Genomic DNA, 19545 nt, shown 5'->3' with positions numbered 1-19545 from the left:
ACATGGCGACGGAAAGCACTTGTTTAGCTCAGTGTGTGGAACACATTTCATAATATCATTAGTGGTGAGGATCTCAGTGAACTGTCATAGTCATGGAGTATGAATTCAGCGTAAACGCTTTACTTGAAGATGTCATTACCAGACTTGACAGTCGTGTACTTCCACGGGGTTCTCAAATCAACAATGACAGGTGAGATCGAGAAATCAAATTTCTAAACAAATTGGTCAGGTGACTGATCCGCGCAACACAGTACGAAAGTGCACACATGAAACACCTAGGGTCATGCCAGGTAACGGTTGACAGAACTGTCAGAAGCTTATGTATAGATATTACCATTATTTACGATATTGCGTGTTAATTATTCATTATTGTTACTCAGTAGTCATGTAGAGTAACCGTGCTAGCAACAGGTCGGATAAGCTGGGCAATGATAGATAGTTCTACTAATATGCTCTAATCATGCGAATACACCATTTAAAATATTAAAGTACCATGCCAGTATCAGTGTTGTATCTCAAATGTCCCTGAGCCACGTAAATGAGATACGGGTTGCGGTAATTTTGTAACCATAACAAACCCGTACCCCTTGAGAAATCTCGTCCCCCAAAACAGTTTGTAACCCTAAAAATAAATAAACTCTGTAACACTGTTTCTTATTTCTAAATATTTGTGTATTAGACAATATTATGGTTATTGGTTTTCAAACATACTCTTCAGATGGCCATGTTTATCATGATTTCTCTCGCCATAACAAGTTGTGTGATGTCCAAGTAGAGCAGCCAATTCATTGCATAGGGATAGAAGACAAAAGAGATGCTGTTGAGATTTCATGAACACATTTATCACCAGGCAATCATTGCATTCATATTTATAAAGTCAACAATTCATTCTCTATGTAGCGGCCATAAAATTTCCGAGTCCCGTGATGGTATTCGAACCACAGACCTTCTGACCGAGGTCGGACGCTTGTCCACATGACCAAAGAGGTTAACCCCATCAGCAGGCTGACAAGGTAAGGATGTCATCTGTGGGATGACTCCACGCCCTGCTACATACTCCCCCGTCAACAGAAGGCATGTCCTGGGCTGCATAGTAGGGTACTGAGCCTTATTTTGCTCAAATTTAATATGAACGTGCTCAGTCCCACGTTGGGCGCCAATGTAGCGGCCATAAAATTTCCGAGTCCTGTGATGGGATTCGAACCACGGACCTTCTGATCAGAGGTCGGACGCCTTGTCCACATGACCAAAGAGGTTAACCCCGTCAGCAGGCTGACAAGGTAAGGATGTCATCTGTGGGATGACTCCACGCCCTGCTACATCTACAACATTCACAAGGTACACATGCATATAACTATCATCCACACTTAATCAAGCAGATCACAGAAAAACAACAACCAATATCCCAACAATGCTAAATCATTGCATAGTCTAGTGCAGTCTCCATCTTAACTGCTACTGGGATCAAGGAGCCCATAAGAAATTGTCAACTGAAACACTGTTTTCTTAAAGATTAGCTTCGGTCAGCAGATAACCACCATATGTTGTTCTTGTTCAAATACAATACGCTTTTACCATGTTTACATGATGAGTTGTTTAAATCTAAATCTGAATTAATATTTTAAGTGGCATTATTCATTGTTTATTGGATAGGGTTATGAAACTACTTTCAATTTGGGATACAAAATTACTCATTTCTAGGGGTACAATTTTTGGGGGGTTACGAATATATTTACAAACACCCATGGGATACAATGACATGCATCAACTAAGTCTGAGAGACAGATCAACCGATCTCGTTTGTTTGTTTCCTTTTATGACCAGCATGTGTTACACAAGACCAATTGTTACCCCTTTCTTCACGAGTCTGCTCTTTGTATGATTGTTTATCAATAACAATTAACAAAAGACATACAAATTGTATGATTGGTTTACAGGTAAGAATTAACAAAGAAAATACAAATTGTTCAATAACAGGATCTGACCATTTTTACCTTTCATGTTAACAGAATCCGAGAACACAGAAAGCAGCTTCTCCATGTCATCGACAACATGGGCGAGGCCTCAGCTAAGGTAACACTGTTATAGAAAATATACAGATACATGTCTTTCTGGACCTGATACTTATAAGGGCAAAATAGTTTGGCAAATGTTTTCCTAGGAAACGGTTAAAAATACATTCTACTGTTCTGCTTTTGGAAAGAACTTTTTCCTTAGTCTTTTACCATGTTTACTGTGGGTTTAATGATTTAACGAAGACTCAATGCATTGTCTGATTGTGAGACCACGATTATGTTAATTTATTTTCTGTACCCAGTATTGTATCCACAGGGTCATCTTTCAAATCAAATCTATGCAAGATCTTGCTGGAATGTTGCTGACTGCATCTACCCGAGGCAGGGGAGTTAACTGTCTATAAACATGATAAAAGTCCAGTTTCCGCCCTTGCCGAACTAGGCTAGAATTTCCAAGCTTAGTCGTAGCGCCATCAGATTCCAGATCTCATGACACTTGCATTTCCTTCACACAAAATAGTGATGCTCATTCAAGACGATCTGATCGATAATCAAGATCTATTTTGTAACCAAACAGGTCTTACCCATTGAAATGCATCAAATCATCTGAGCACCTTGATTAAAAAGATGAAAAGGTCTGTTGATGCCCAGTTGATGGTACACATGCTTTGCAAATCTTGCAGTTGACCAAAATCTGCATGTTGAAATCCATGTTGTTTATGAACCAGATGTATAGTTCGTTACGTGAGTTTTGACTCGTTAATCCAGCCAAATGTAACTCCGGAATTCCAGCCTAGATTGGCAAGGGTGGAAGCTGGACTTTTATAGTCAGTTATCTCCCTTGCCTTGGGAAGATGTGCTGACTGTAACAAAAAAACAACACATTCTTCTTGTTCTAGGCTCAAGGCCTGTATGGAGCCATAACAGGAGGGCGTAAACTGGAGCTGTCTGATCACATCCTCTATCTCATGAAAGATCCAGGAGCCAACAAGTAAGTAGCTGTCAATCACAAAAAACATGAACAATGTTAATCATGCTAATAATCTCTGAGCTCTAAGGCATAGGCAACAGCAACAACACACGTTCATCAGAAAGTCCGCTACTTTTTATTCAGACAAAACATCTGTCTTGAGTCAGGTGAAAGCCAGGTCTAAACTGGCCAGGTCTATTTCCTGGTGACTAAGTAGTCAACGTCAGAAGCTGATCATGGGTTAGTATGGCCAGTGCCTCGTCCACAACCCCCCACACATCTGGTCAAAGTTTGGCATGTCCTGTACTTGCTGCATACTGTTCATCATGATCTCTTCATGCACAAGTTTAATATTTTTGTTGTCTTAACTTGCTACCCTGAGTCAGTGTGTCTGGGGTAAAACTAAACTGTGTTACACTTTTGTAATAGAGTACATTGTGTTATAGGGTATGTTGTGTTACACTTTTGTTACAGAGTATATTGTGTTACAGAATATTATGTTACAGAGTATATTGTGTTACATAGTATATTGTGTTGCACTTGTGTAAGAGCGTATATGTTACACGGTATATTGTGTTACAGATTATATTGTGTTACACTTGTTTTAGAGCGTATGTGTTACAGAGTAAATTGTGTTACACAGTATATTGTGTTAAACAGTATATTGTGTTACATAGTATATTGTGTTACACTTGTGTAAGCATGGTAAGAGTGTATGATGTGTTACAGATTGTATTGTGTTACAGAGTATATTGTGTTACAGAGTATATTGTGTTACACAGTATATTGTGTTACATAGTATGTTGTGTTACACTTGTGTAAGAGCGTATATGTTACACAGTATATTGTGTTACATAATATATTGTGTTACACTTGTGTAAGAGCGTATATGTTACATGTTATATATGTTATATTGTGTTACATAGTATATTGTGTTATACTTGTGCTACAGAGTATGTTGTGTTACAGAGTTTATTGTAATGTATTACGGGAGATTGTGTTACAGGGGATTGTGTGACAGATTGTATTGTTACAGGGATTGTGTTATGGAGTACATTGTGTTACAACTTAATACCATATGGGTTATACAGAGTTGATGTGTCTTGTTGCAGTGGCCGAGGGGCAATAGTTGGACTACTGAAGACGGGACACAAGAAACTGTTTGTGTACGATAACTTTGGGGTGCAGCATGAGATGACGCCATTGTGCATACTGGACTTCTACGTCCATGAGTCGAGACAGAGGCGAGGGTGTGGCAAGCGGCTCTTCGAATACATGCTCAGGGTAAGTCAGTCATTATTGGATTGATGTAATGGTTTTAAGTGGGGTATTAGCCAACCTTGGATATATGAGCCAAGCACAAATCTGACCCTTGAAATCCAACTGACATTGTTACAGAAGTAATAAACAGCATACCATTTGCAGATATAACGTGTACGGATGGTGATCCTTCTATCTCTGGTTCATGTGATGGTGAGATCCACATCACTCAGTAATACACACTTCATACTGTTCAAATCCGTGAAGATCTTGGGTAGAAAAGGTCTTCAGCAATCCATGTTTGCCGTAAAAGGCGACTGTTTGTTGTAAGAGGCAACTAATGGGGTTGGGTGGTCACACTCGCTGACTTGGTTGATGCATGTCATCATATCCCAATTGCATGGATCAATGTTCATGTTGTCAATCACTGGATTGTCTCGTCCAGATTTGATTATTTACAGACCGCCATTATATAGCTGGAATATTGCTGAGTGTAAACATGTAAACATGAACACTGTGATGTGACAATTATTGACATTTATCTGAGTATTGTTAACTTTATTGCAGTGTGAAAATGTTCGCCCCAATCATTTTGCCATTGACAAGCCGTCACACAAGTTCTCCATGTTTCTGGCCAAACATTACAACTTGAGGGCGATTATACCGCAGGTCAACAACTTTGTTGTCTTTGAGGGATTCTTCTCAAATAGAACAGGTAGGCTGTTTAATTTCTTCTTAAGGTATTTAACATTCTACCATGACACTGATGAATGCTTGATTCTAATTGGTTAAAAAGAGGTTTCCTTTTGATACGGAAAACCTTTTAAAAAATATTAAGCCTTTTCACACAAAATATGTTCGTATGAATACATCGATCATATATAGCCTAGATATCAATTCATAAAAAATGTCTGCCGATCGATCGATCGATCACTCCCATATGTGAACCGTAAAACGTATCTATATTTCCTCTATTACATGCTGGTGTCTAATACACGACGAGTCAACGGCTGTTGTGAAATTAATAGACGGCCTCGCGTCTATTAGAGGAAAGACTGTAGTTTGATATCAGATGTTTTTTGTAGGCCGCAACCCTGACTACTTTGATGCTGACATTACAAGATTTAACGAAGGCGTATCTTTTGCATACAAATGAAATGTTTATGAAACTGTTGCGGACATGTGGCGACCAGCATCGGAACAGGCTATTTCCTCATTGAAGCAACCGACAATGAAATTAAAATGTAACATTATAAAAATTGTTAGAAGAAACTTTATTCATGACAACATATTGTTTACAAACCTTTTTGTGATTGATATTCATTGCCATCTCCGTCAGCCACCACTGTTAAGATTTGTCAGGAGAGGATTTGAAAGTCCATCAGAAAACACTCCTCCCTTTGAAAGGCGAACACAATGTCCCGACATCACTGAAGTCAAAGCACACTTGATCATAACAACTTATCAAACTTGATGAAATTCATTTCAGAACACGCAAAATTAAGAAAATCACGCATGAACCATTGTTGCTGGGCCAACGCTATCACATTAATTTTCTTTCACACGCTGGCGCTGAATCTGTGAAAACTTGAAATTGACAGGTCAAATCAGACCCTGTGTCAAAATATCCGGCTTGTCTGCAGCCTAAAAAGCTGCTGTTCAGTCATACTCCATTCCATTGGTAATCCTATTGTACCAGCAGGTTCATTCCCACATGATTACAATACATGATTTTGAATGGACTATGCATAAACTCGTTAGTCCAGCAAAACTATAACCATATATTTCCAGCCTAGTTTGGCAAGTGTGGAAACTGGATTTTTATAGGTAGTTAACACCTTTGCCTCCGGAAACTGCAACGATATCAGTGAATCCGTCATGAAAGCCTTTTTGTTTTACAGATGTGGATCATGGCAGGTCCAGAAATGGTCGACCTCCTGTATACAGAAAACCAGGTAAAAAGGGAAATATATTTTGAAAGGCTTAAGAAAAAAACAACAAAAACCAATTATGATTACTGATTTACTACTACTACCTGTAGTTAGAAAATGGAGGAAGCCCCCAAAATGTGTTCTACCATGAAGTAAAACGTCTGGTAACTTGAATTTTAAATCCATTTTGAAAACCCTGTTGGGATTCCGTGTTTGAATTGGTCCCCTGCAACAATTGCTGGTCCTAAGAGGCGACTTAGTGGATCAGATGGACATGCTTTGGTCATCATACCCAGAGGTTGTTGTTTGTTGCTCACAATATCAATCACTGGATTGTCGACTTGATTGTTTATATTATAGGAATATTGCTGAGAGCAGCATTAAACAACAAACACACACGCACCTTTTACAAATACATAAAGGATATTTGATTTGTCAAATTGCCTGTCTATCTCTTTGAGTGACCTGACATATTTTCATGAGCAGTAAAACTTCTTTCAGGTCACAATATCAAATAAATATGTAAACATGTTATTGACAAGAATGTTTTACTGATCTTTCTCTGAAAACCAAGGGATCATTGAGTCAGACGGGAAGCAGTACCAGAATAGGCAGCTTGGGTTGTATACTCCCCAGGGAGTTGAGAATGATAACTTGAATGCAGAGGGATCCACAGGTCGGGGAACAAATAAAACCGCATTTGAGAAGATACTAGTACCTGGATACCTGCATATAAATGTATAATGTAATAATTTACTTTGAGTGAAATAAGATGCTATGAATCTTTTTTATAAACTCTCATCACTTTGTGAAAACTGGGGTAGGATATTAAATAGTTCCTTCCTGATAAACTCATTTTTGTTTGATACACTGACAGAAGTGTAAATTATGTTTTTAACAGAGGATCAAAGGAATGGTGGGACGTACAGTAGAGCCTACACAATGGACAGTAAACCCCCACCTGGTCATCTACGGGGGCGGCCACCGTCTGGCAAGTCCTCACACAGATACCAGAACGCTCCATCCATCAACCCCCACGCTGGTCAGCAAAACAATCCAGTATGTCATGTTTGTCTGTCCATTTCATCAAGTATTCAATTACATGCATCACTTCAATCCTGAGCGCCAGTCATATTTATTGCCAATCAACATGGGTTTTTTTCATATTTCCGTGTCATATGAAACATAATCTGCTATTTCCTTAAAACGACATGTTTGGCAACTGATATTGTATATAGATCCGATTTGAATGTCCCTCAATTGTGTTTATTGGTATTCTTGGTGGGAAGAAAATATTTCAATTTTCCACTGGCATCATTTTTGTTTTCAATGAAAAGAATTAAAAATCCTACCTCCTCCCCACGTTTGAGAAGAATGAGCCTGAGAAACATTTAATTTTGTTTATGCTGCCTAACCGACACATGAAACCGTACCAACTTTCATTTTCAGAATCCTGAGATAAGTGATCTAAACTTGAACCCCCGACCAAACAGTGGCTCGAAACAGACCCGGATGCTCAGTAACAGGAGCCCCAAGTAGGTTCAGTTGAGATACAGGTGCACAAGTTACCCGGGTGTTTAAGTGCTACAAGACCCGTGAAGATTCCGGGGTAGAATAGGTCTTCAGCAACCCATGCTTGCCGTAAAAGGTGACTCTGCTTGTCGTAAAAGGCGACTAACTGGATCGGGTGGTCAGGCTCGCTGACTTGGTCGATGCATGTCATCGATCCCAATTGCGTGGATTGATGCTCATGATATTAATCACTGGATTGTCTGGTCGAGACTCGATTATTTACAGACCGCCGTCATATAGCTGGAATATTGCTGAGTGCAGCGTTAAACAACAAACCAACCAACCAACCAAACCAAGTGCTACAACTCATTCAGTGTTCCCATTTACTGGTAATCACCAGTTTTTTACTGGTAGAATTAGGCTTGGACCGGTATTTCATGTGACGGCCAGTCCATGTGGACCGGCAAATAAAGTACCTTATACATCTTTGTTGTTGAACAAAAAATTGGTGATATTCGGATAAGTATATTTTTCTAACAAAGTCAGCTTGTCTGTTACCATCAGGGTTTGCCTATTGTCTATTTTTGTGCAAGGAGATAACATTTCGCTTTGCTTTGAGGTTAAATATATATTTGTCCTGACTTAGTCTTGAAATACCCCCCAAAAATGAGAAAATTGTGACTGAACTTTATGTGAATGACGAGTAAATCTAACTAAGTTACTTCAGAGATGACGTCATTGCATTTATTTGTTGAAAGTTGGGACTTAAAAAAATTAGAGGGGACTGGTAATTTTTAGAGTTGCCAGTCCACCAGGACCGGCAGTTTAAAAAACCCCAACAGGAACACTGTTCATTGTGCATGGGTTCAGATGCTAGATTCCCCCGATTACATTTCTAGGTTTGTCAGAACCATTCCTGTGCTCCCAGATTCCCCAGTTATGTTTCTAGGTTTGTCAGAACCATTCCTGTGCTCCCGGATTCCCCCAATTACGTTTCTAGGTTTGTCAGGACCTTTCCTGTGCTCCCAGATTCCCCCAATTACGTTTCTAGGTTTGTCAGAACCATTCCTGTGCTCCCAGATTCCCCAGTTATGTTTCTAGGTTTGTCAGAACCATTCCTGTGCTCCCGGATTCCCCCAATTACGTTTCTAGGTTTGTCAGGACCTTTCCTGTGCTCCCAGATTCCCCCAATTACGTTTCTAGGTTTGTCAGGACCATTCCTGTGCTCCTAGATTCCCCCGATTACGTTTCTAGGTTTGTCAGGACCTTTCCTGTGCTCCTAGATTCCCCCGATTACGTTTCTAGGTTTGTCAGGACCATTCCTGTGCTCCTAGATTCCCCCGATTACGTTTCTAGGTTTGTCAGGACCATTCCTGTGCTCTTAGATTGCCCCGATTACGTTTCTAGGTTTGTCAGGACCATTCCTGTGCTCCCAGATTCCCCCAATTCGGTTCTAGGTTTGTCAGGACCATTCCTGTGCTCCTAGATTCCCCCGATTACGTTTCTAGGTTTGTCAGGACCTTTCCCGTGCTCCTAGATTCCCCCGATTACGTTTCTAGGTTTTTCAGGACCTTTCCTGTGCTCCTAGATTCCCCCGATTACGTTTCTTGTTTTTTCAGGACCATTCCTGTGCTCCTAGATTCCCCCGATTACGTTTTTTGTTTTTTCAGGACCATTCCTGTGCTCCTAGATTCCCCGGTTATTTTTCTAGCTTTGATACAACTAGAATACTGTTTAAAGCGTCATAGCATTTGAGGGACAATATTCTGAACTGGTTATCAATGTTTTACCTTGCCTACGAAATGGAACTGAATAATACTGACAAAGTGAATAGTTTTGTCTTGTTTAAGCAGGACTAGGTACAAACTCTGAGGACCAGTGTAATTAGGTTTCCAAAAGTCCTCTGGACTATAGTCTGAAAAAATACAAATTTCTGATGCTACATCAACAGGATTAAAAGGAATTGGAATGATACATTAAACAAAAAATTCAAACATGTTTAACAATTCAAGATCCTCCTTGACAACTTTTACATGTGTCTTGTAGCCCTGTGCACCTGGACATACGAAGTCTGTCAGCGGGCAGTAACAGCAGTCGCGGCCTGGGGGCAGGCATCAACGTGCACAGCCGACACAACGATGCCCCTCCTGACAATCGTCTCCAGAGACACAGCAGCCTAGACAGACTGCATGCGCTAGAGTCCAGAGTCCAAGGTACATGCAGCATACGGTATAGTTACTGGTATCAAAGTTACCAGTGAGCTTCTGCATATAACCGATCCTTCACCCCCAATTCTTTTTGGTCTTGTAATTTCAGCTTATGACAGGCAAGAAAATTTGATTAGGATGCCGTTGTACAAAACAACCTTAGCACTGTTGTAAGTCTATGTTAAGATATGGGAGTTGAGATCACCTTAGCACTACGACTGTCGTAAGTCGATGTTAAGGTATGGGAGGTGAGATCACCTTAGCACTACGACTGTCGTAAGTCTATGTTAAGGTATGGGAGTGCGATCACCTTAGCACTATGACTGTCGTAAGTCTATGTTAAGGTATGAGTTATGATCACCTCAGCACTACGACTGTCGTAAGTCTATGTTAAGAATAAGATATGGGAGTTACGATCATCTTTGCACTACGACTGTCGTAAGTCTATGTTAAGGTATGGGAGTGCGATCACCTTAGCACTATGACTGTCATAAGTCTATGTTAAGGTATGAGTTATGATCACCTCAGCACTACGACTGTCGTAAGTCTATGTTAAGAATAAGATATTGGAGTTACGATCATTTTTGCACTACGACTGTCGTATATCTATGTTAAGGTATGGGAGTTACGATCACCTTAGCGCTAAGATTGGTTTGTACAACAGCACCCGTGTCTAAGGAAACAAAGCTGGCCCGACTTTCTATATAAAAATGGTAGTCAATGCATATTTATTTCTACAAATCATCAAGTCAGTTAAGGCATCATTAAATGTCAGAGTTTATTGTCATATGTTTTTTGTGTGTGGTTTATCAGAAGTGTTTTGAGCTAGTAAAATATGATGAAGGCTTGCAACAGTGAACTTTGGAAGCTAATTCTTACACTGGTTACACTAGGTCAATAATGATCCATATAACAATAAAATCTAAAGAGTCAAGTTCGGGGCTAGCAGACTCATAGAATTGGGCCAAGGCTGACCTTTGTGTACCGGTACTCTTTTAATCTCTGTCAGGTTGATATTGTTTAACATTCTGCTCTGGTCCATCAGACCCAGGTCCCCCGATGTTGCAGCGAGCAGGTGCCCCCCCGGGTTACGCTGAGATGATGAATCTCCATCATGACTACCAGGGCAGACAGGGGCATCTCAAACTGCAGTCTCTCTCATCATCCACGTATGTCTGAATCTTCCCGTCTTCATATTGTTATGATATAGATAATACCCTGGACCTCTTCACTACCCATGTCACAATGTTAATAGACATACAATCAGATCAAAATGTTCTTTAATGATGTAAGCTAACAGCCGTATCACATGTACTTGTCTCGGCTTTTGCTTGCTGTCGCCTCTCTTTGTACACAGGAAAACATCTTTTCCAGATAAAACTTCATTTATATCAGTCTTGTTTTTCGTCAAAATACATTGAGGGAAAATGATCATATGTCCACAAGACTATTTTTCCACCAAATTTGTTCTTTTAGAATACTAGTCCATATTTAAACTCAGTATTCCAGACATTGGTATGATGTTCAAAGCCCATATGGATCATCTCTGTGGTCTAGTGGTAGATCCCGGGGATTGGAAGGTCCGGGGTTCGATCCCCGGCTGTGTCATATCAAAAAACGTTAAAAGATGGTACTTGTTGTTACCCTGTCTGGCGCTCAGCATTAAGTGGCATTACAACAAGGACAGGTCGGTTGGAGTCACTGTGTCTGAGTGGGGTATTCATGTTAAACTGCAGCATGGTATCTCTGTTGGCTAGCATTATGAATCAGCATCAGTCTGGACTAGTACAGGCAGCCCCCCCCCACATGCATTCATGTTGCTTAACAATGTTAAACCCCATTTTACCTCACCTCACCTAGAAGCCCATATTTGGTCCATTCTCTCTCCATGATATTACTGGAATATTGCTAAAAATGGTGTAAAACCATTCTCACTCACTCATCCACAGACTTTTAGGACATAGTTAATTCTGAACCCTGCTTTACACATTCCAGCCTCCCACAAGTCCATCCACCCCCCCAGAACAGCAGTAGCCACCACCCCGGGGGCCGGACCCAGGTGCCAGTGCTGTATAACCCCCCATCTGCCCGGTCAGCCTACACACCATCGTCACCCTCAACACACAAGGACAGCAGCTGGACCGTCCATGGCATCGTCCCCAACCACAGGAGCATCGCATCTCGACACAACATGCACAATAGGCTGTGGTGACCAAGGCTGAGTGGTTGAATATGAATCTCTTCAAATAATCTCCACTGTGTGACACATGTAGCAGTACCATTACTTCTCAGGGTTGAATGATTTGGTTACAGTCCGTGCATTGTTCCCACGAGCTTTCAAAGAACAAATGTAGTTAATCAAAAGAGGATGAGGTGAGTACATGAGACGATGCCTGGCTTCTCAAACAAACGACTGCTTCTCCATTGAACAGCAATTTCTTCACCTTACAGAATCATTATTGACCGCCACTCAAAAGAAGTTAAGGGGACAGTATGTCGATAGTTCTGTGTGTTTTTAAATCATGCATGAAATAAATTTCGAGGGTGACGTTACATGCCCGATTCAGTTCTCAAATCAAAACAATAGAGCTCCACACAGTGAAGCTGACAACGCAAGCACTGCCCAGAGTAAACTGGCCTCAGTGTTGTTTTTTAATAGAGGCAAATTGGAGAGAAAGTTTGTGTGTTTTTCTTACGGCTGAGTTCCAAAATACTAAATACTTGATTAGATTAGAAGCCAGTGTTTATCAAAGCCTCAAATGCAATATAAATATTACTCTTTCCTACGTCACTCTCCTACCCAGGGCCCTTGTGGACAGCCGGTACCTCTGTCACATCTTACACAGTCCGTTCTTGTGTTTTTCATCTGTTTCATTTTGGATGAGTCTGCACATTTAGATAAACATAAGTCATGAAATGTTTAACTTTCATTGAGAAAAGATCCTAAAACGTGAAAAACAATTTCCATTTGCATATTTATTCTGCACGTGCTGTCATCGAAGCCGTACGGAGAGCTAGCGATATGGTCACTTTGATGTGTAAAGCTATAACGTCATGCACCTCACTGTCGCAGTTGTAGAATTTTTTCTGCATAATTATGCAAAATACGATGTATGGCGCACCGAAAGGCTTGCATTAGGCCTGTCTGTTCTTGTTTCAGAATAAGTTCCGTCAGAATAAGTAAAAGTTGGGTCACGTTAAAAGCCCTCACTGGTGTGATCACTGGAGCAGAAACGGAAAATAACAAGCAGAGCTAACTAAGTAAGCTCGGGGGTTATCGGTTATTGTTTACAAACAAAGCTTCAGAACTGTTGACATCCTGTCCCTTTAAGGACACCTGATTTTTTCATATGACTGTAATTTGTTGTATGAAAATATCTGGTATTCTTCGTTTGAGTTGTATATTATATTTGTTAAGAATGATGTGTGACCAAACGATACCAAATTTAAAAGAAATATGTGAAATTTCCCCCCAAAATTAAAAACAAGGCATTTTTTGACAAAAGTACAAAGCTTTGTGGAACAGGGCCCTGTTGCATAAGACAACTGAGGTCTATGTTGCAATAAACGTAGCATTAAAATGCTTTGTGAAAATTGAGCTTGGTTGACGTCTCATTGGACAAACCACTGGAGAATGTTACATTTACATTTAGGGTTGTAATTATGGATTCATATTGAAAAGTAACAGAACAGTGGTGCTCCAAAAACTAATACACATATTCAGGGAGGGTCAGGAAGAAAGGGACATTTTCTAATAAAATATACAATACTTTTGCATTCTTTTCAGGGAGGGTTATAAAAAATATGAGAACAGGGACATGGGGAGGGTCATCCAAAATTATGACAGGCATTAGGGGAGGGTAATTATTTTCAGTACGTTAGCGCATCATTAACCTATGACCCATCATCCCCTGACCGGTCCCTTACCGCCCCTATTCATAAAACTGCACGACTGTCAAACATTCTTGGAATATGGATTGTTGGGTAGCCAAGTGGTTAAAACTTTCTCTCACCGTTCCAGGTTTAATTCCCTTCATGGTTCAGTGCTAGACCCCTCTCTGGTTTACTATTGTATGATGATGCTGGAGTACTGTTTACACAACCTGAAACTTGACACACTCACAATAGGGAATGGCCCACTTGCTTAGTCAGCTGGAGATTAATTGTAATCAGTTACATGTGTTGTTTTCCATTGGTTTGGGATTAATATAAAAGAGGGTATTATCTGAATGATTGAACACATACCTCACCTTGACTGAAATACACAGTGTTACACACGTTTGATCAGGTGAACTCATCCTTGGTGATCTAGGGTATTTTATGATCTATCGTTTGGATGATGATAATGATGATGATGATGATGATGATTTGGTTTGTTTTGTTGTTTTACGCCGCATTCAGCAATTTTCCAGCTATATGACGGCAGTCTGTTAATAATCGAGTCTGGACCAGACAATCCAGTGGTCGACATCATGAGCATCAATCCACAAAATTGGGATCGATGACAACCCGTTAGTCGCCTCTTACGACAAGCATAGTCACCTTTTATGACAGGCATGGGTTGCTGAAGACCTATTCTACCCTGGATCTTCTGATGATGATATTTTGATGATGATGATGATGATGATGATGGTTTCAGTGCAACACTATGGAAAGATACCCTAGATCTTCAGCGATAAGTTGCAGCATTCACTCACACTGTCTTGTTCAAATATGTGCCTTTTATATAGCCTACTGCAATAATACATGTACATAGTTTTCACAGTATTGACAATGGTTGCTATTTTGTTATCACTGTATGTAAATACTGTCTGCCAGGCCGAATATGTTAATTACAGGGTTGGGGATGAGTACAAGGTTATTTCTGGACTGTGAAAACCGCAGGTAAAGTAATACTGTGCAACCTCCTTAGTCAGGATACTGTTAATCTGGAAACTTAACCTGGCTGATTACGTTTGGGATTGTCCATATATTTATCTTGGTCTAAGCACATTTGAGCAGTAATATATTGGAAAACGTTCTATACAAATCCATAATATGTAACTAAAATATATAAGTGTTTAGTGCAAACCCTGTTAATCTGGAAACCTAATATTATCCCATAACCTTGATTCATTAATCCAGAATTTCTTTAATCATGATGAGCCCAGCATTTATCAAGAAACCCCACTTTCTGCGTGATTACTTTTGGGGTAGTCCATATATTACTTGTTAGTGCTGACCTTGTTAATCTGGAAACCCACCCCACCAGACGATTACTGCTCGAAGTCTTCCATGAATATGACAATATTTCAAAACCATGGCTCTTTAATCCCAATTGTTTTTAATCCAGATGATTCCAGAGGAATGCTGTGTCCTGATAATGGGGTTGCGCTGTATACAAATGGATTATACACGGTAACTCTGATTTCGTAAATTCAGAACTTAGTTCATCTGGAAGATGTGCCTGGTCACAGTACTGTCAGTATGTATTATGTAAATGATATGAATTGAAGATTGTCAAAATTAGCTCATAAACTTGAATACTGTTGTATTTTGTTGTGCTCGTTTTGAATGTATACAATATCAATCACAGTATAGAAGATGACCCGTTTATGTATCTTGATAGACATTTTGTTAAGTGAACAAATCAGAAAGAAAGAAGAAATTCATTATCTTTTAATGTAGATATAGGCTGGGCCTTGTTGTCCACAATTAAAGGTTGGTGTTCTCAGACAATGGCCGTTCACTGACAATACTGCTACAGTATGGAGGTAGGGGAGGTAACTCTAGTCACACTTACCGTATTTGATGTAATAAGCGCCCCGCTCTAATAAGCGCCCAAGGCGATATTTGCTAATATATTTGCTAGTGAACAATCCCAATTGGCACCCCTTCCGATTGATCAATGTACACAAGACTTATTTTTGTGTTATATGCACCCTTAATTATGGGCAATTAAATTCTGGAAAAATATATCTGTCGTACATAAACATTTCAGGCTGTCAGCATAAACCACGAAATTTATCTTTCAGCTCTGTTTTTTTCCCACCAAAATAATATTCTAATAAGAGCCCCCTATTTCTAATTTTGAGAGCATCCTGGGCACTTATTACGTCGAATACGGTATATAATACGGTATTCCTGAAAATGTGATATCTGGATTTTCACTATTAAGGTGTTCCATGCAAGTCACTTGGTCAGTGGAATATATTATGAACTTAATGGATCTTTAGAAGTCAGGTTTATTGTGATGCTGCCTCATGCACCCTGTGATAATGGACACTGGGGACAGACACATTTAAGTACTTGTACAGATTTTTAATCCACCAAATACCAGAATGCAGGAGGGGAAAAAAGAAATTGTTCTGAAAGTTATTAGGTGTGATCGTGTCAATGACAACTTGACTTTGTTTGGGACCTATGACAGTCCTTTGTGCATAGATTAGGGAGCTTCCATTTGATTTCAAGGGGTGTGGGGTAGTGGTCAGGGTGGGGTGGCATTTTTTAAATGTGGCCAAAGTGAATAGTTTGTTGGCAGTTGTGAATGAAAGAATCGTTTGTTTTGTGGAAAATACCCAATTTTTGTGTATTAATAGTGAAAATGAATAGATTGTAAGATGGTGCTCAGTAAATAAATAGTTGGTTGGGTACAGCAGGGAAAAAATCGATTGTCCTCAAGAAAAAATCCCCTCCCCCATATAAATCAAATGGATACTCCCTATGGATAAAAGGTGTCAAAAAGATAGATTTAAAAGGTTTGGGGGGAGCATTTTCGCAATGTTTGAATTTAATTCTTGGTCTTGAGGTGAAGAACAGTACAATCATTATGGTAAAACACCCATCTTGGGTTAAACTTGGTCATAATTAGATTTTCATCTGAAGTTTGAATAATCAGCCTTTTTCAGTCTATCTTTTCACCGCAAGAGGAGTCTTTGCTGGAGCAAAAGGAAAAATGCAGATTGTCAAAATGTCGATATAACTGTACCATATTAGATAAGAGGTTAGGAGACATGAATATTTCCCTGGTAACTGGTGGATCTGTAATACAAGTAGTTAAAATAATGGATATTGCCTCTCTTTAAATTGATTGGGGACCCTTAGAGCCCGACTTTGCATAAGTATAGAAGGTCGGTCATTAATTTAGTATACATACTTAGTACAGAAGGTTGTTTGGCAGTAGACTGCAGTAGTAGAATGAGTATGTGATAATGTTTGTTATTTGAGCTGTTATTCAGAGGAACATATTTCAGGGCATCTTCCCGAGGCAAGAGAGTCAACTGACATTAAAAGTCCAGTTTCCACCCTTGCTGAACTAGGCTGGAATTTTCCTGGGCTCGATTGTAGCGCCACCAGTGGCTGTTAAAAGTTATGTCCCTTCTATGCCTCTCCTATGGACCAATCAGATTCCACCTCTCGTATCACTTGCATTTGTTTCAAACAAAATGTCAGCGCCCAGACAAGACGATCTGATTGACAATCAAGATCTATATTGTGATAAATTGGGTCTTACATTGCGAAGTGCATCAACTCATGTGAGCACCTTGATTAAAAACTTGAACAGATTTGGAAAATATCTGTAGGCAACGAGTTGGCGGTGCACATGCTTTGCAAATCCTGCAATCGACCGAACTCTGCATGCCAGTTTACGAACTGGATTTCCATTTGGTTTGCGATTTTGATTGGACTATGCATAGACTCGTTAGTCCAGACAAAATCTAACTCCATAATACCAGCCTAGTTCGGCAAGGGTGGAAACTGGACTTTTTTATAGTCAGTTAACTCCCTTGCCTCGGGAAGATGGTTTCAGGGTAACAGGTTTGTTTGAAGAATCATTCCTTGGGGTTACACTGACACCCCATAGTTCCTGGAACCCCCTTCGTACAGACTTTCTGTTAGGAACATCATATGGGATTAAAGGAACGTACCTAAGAGTTGTTAGTCTGAGAGACTTTACTGGTACAGCACTGCCGAGATCAATGGGGTTTCACTGTAAATTCGGACTTCTGGAATGTCACTTTTGTCATGGGAGTGTCTCGTCAGAAAGAGTTTTGTTGACTCCGTTGTTTGTACTCCATATCAATCATGGTCCCAAAAAATTACATTTTATTAGATCCTGTGAAGATGTAACTTGTTTAATGGTAGCAATTTTAGATTAATTATACAATGTATCTAGTATTAAATTAGTTTGCTTCCACTCATTTTGTGTATTATGGTTTATGTTAAAGGAAAACTTTCTACATTAGAAAACTAATACGAAAATATACTATCTACATTAGAAAACGAAAATGAAAATAAACTTAGTAGAAAACTAAAACAAAAATAAACTTTCTACATTTGAAAACTAAAACGAAAATAAACTATATACATTAGAAAACTAAAACGAAAATATACTATTTACATTAGAAACATAAAACAAAAGTAAACTATCTACATTAGAAAACTAAAAGAAGATATACTATTGTGTCATATTCAAAATATTTGTCCAGACTTTCTTGTCGGAGTTGATTTATGTTAAATGACGATAATTCTCTTGAAACAAATACATACTGGGCTTAAATAAGATGTTATTGAGTCTATATGTTAATTTCCAAGAACGACTTGACGTACATGTTGACAAGAAAACACGTATTTGATATAGTAAGCATCAGCTAAGCCTTCACAGAAAATAGAAACAAGAAATACATAACTCTTCTTTATCGCTGATGTTTTGTAACTGACAAGGGCATTTAGTATGTTGAATACACTATGTATGTTTCAAGAATGTTCATTGTGATACTGACAATGACAGTATGTTGAGATGCAGGATGCTGCCAAACTCCAGCCTGTTAGCCTAACAGTCATCCTCCATCATCCAGTGTGCTGTATCTCCATTCTGTTACGCTGCAAAAAACAAATGTTTCTCATCAATTCCAGACTTTAAAAATGGCAAGGTGACCAGGCTTATTTTTTCTTAACCACATTTTTGTGTACATGGTCTTGTTTTCAAACAGCAATAAACGAAGACAATCAGAGCCCCTAACATAAGAGTGAGTACTTAATTCCAAGAAGGAGAGTGTTGAAAGAACATTCCATGAACTTGGAATTAACATATCAAAAGCTACACGATCTCTGGGCTGTCATGAATGTATACAACAAAGAAAATTAACTCTTATTGAAAACAAAACTCTAAAATGCGGAAAATAAGGAATGGCTGAATTCAGAACAGGGAAAAATGAAGCACTGACCAAATAGGTTTAATTGAAACGCACGACAATGAGAAACATTTCTTTTTCTTTTGGCCTTATGAAAATACTCTTGGTCCATTTCCTACCAAAGCTTTGTTTTGAATCTAGTTTGACAGACATGCTGTCTAATGTTTGCATCAATGTACAAGAAAATTTGTTGGAAGTTCCTGATAAGAAGGTAGAAGATGAGGCCATGGTAGACTTGGTCGAAGGGTATTAATCATTATATACTACTCAAAAGAAGTTAAGCACCACCTGATTCTTTCATATTGATATAGTTAATCTGTCATGGCATCATATTATTATTGTTAATCTGACGACAGATTACCGGATTCGACGTAATAAGCGCCCAACTCTAATAAGCGCCCATGGTGATATTTGCTAATATACTGGCTAGTGAACAATCCCCTTCCGATTGATAAATGTACACAAGACTATTTGCTC

The 19545-nt window shown here is 39.3% G+C and overlaps 1 protein-coding gene across 1 annotated transcript; it reads left to right on the top strand.

The window, feature by feature from the left end:
• The first annotated feature begins 15 nt into the window (after positions 1-15).
• On the top strand, positions 16-12751 carry LOC124139272 (alpha-tubulin N-acetyltransferase-like). The gene is made up of 11 exons (XM_048389357.1): positions 16-190; positions 2010-2073; positions 2915-3006; positions 4098-4269; positions 4813-4960; positions 6147-6200; positions 7078-7235; positions 7626-7711; positions 9735-9901; positions 10941-11064; positions 11891-12751. Exons 1-11 carry the CDS (start codon positions 93-95, stop codon positions 12105-12107), a joined length of 1380 nt encoding a protein of 459 aa, XP_048245314.1. The 5' UTR covers positions 16-92; the 3' UTR covers positions 12108-12751.
• Positions 12752-19545: the final 6794 nt, after the last annotated feature.

Source organism: Haliotis rufescens, unplaced genomic scaffold, assembly GCF_023055435.1.
Source record: "Haliotis rufescens isolate VD_foot unplaced genomic scaffold, xgHalRufe1.0.p SCAF_8, whole genome shotgun sequence".
In the NCBI taxonomy this organism is placed as follows: Eukaryota; Metazoa; Mollusca; class Gastropoda; order Lepetellida; family Haliotidae; genus Haliotis; species Haliotis rufescens.
Note: the sequence above shows the minus strand (reverse complement) of the source record. Positions and strands in the feature narration are given on the sequence as shown.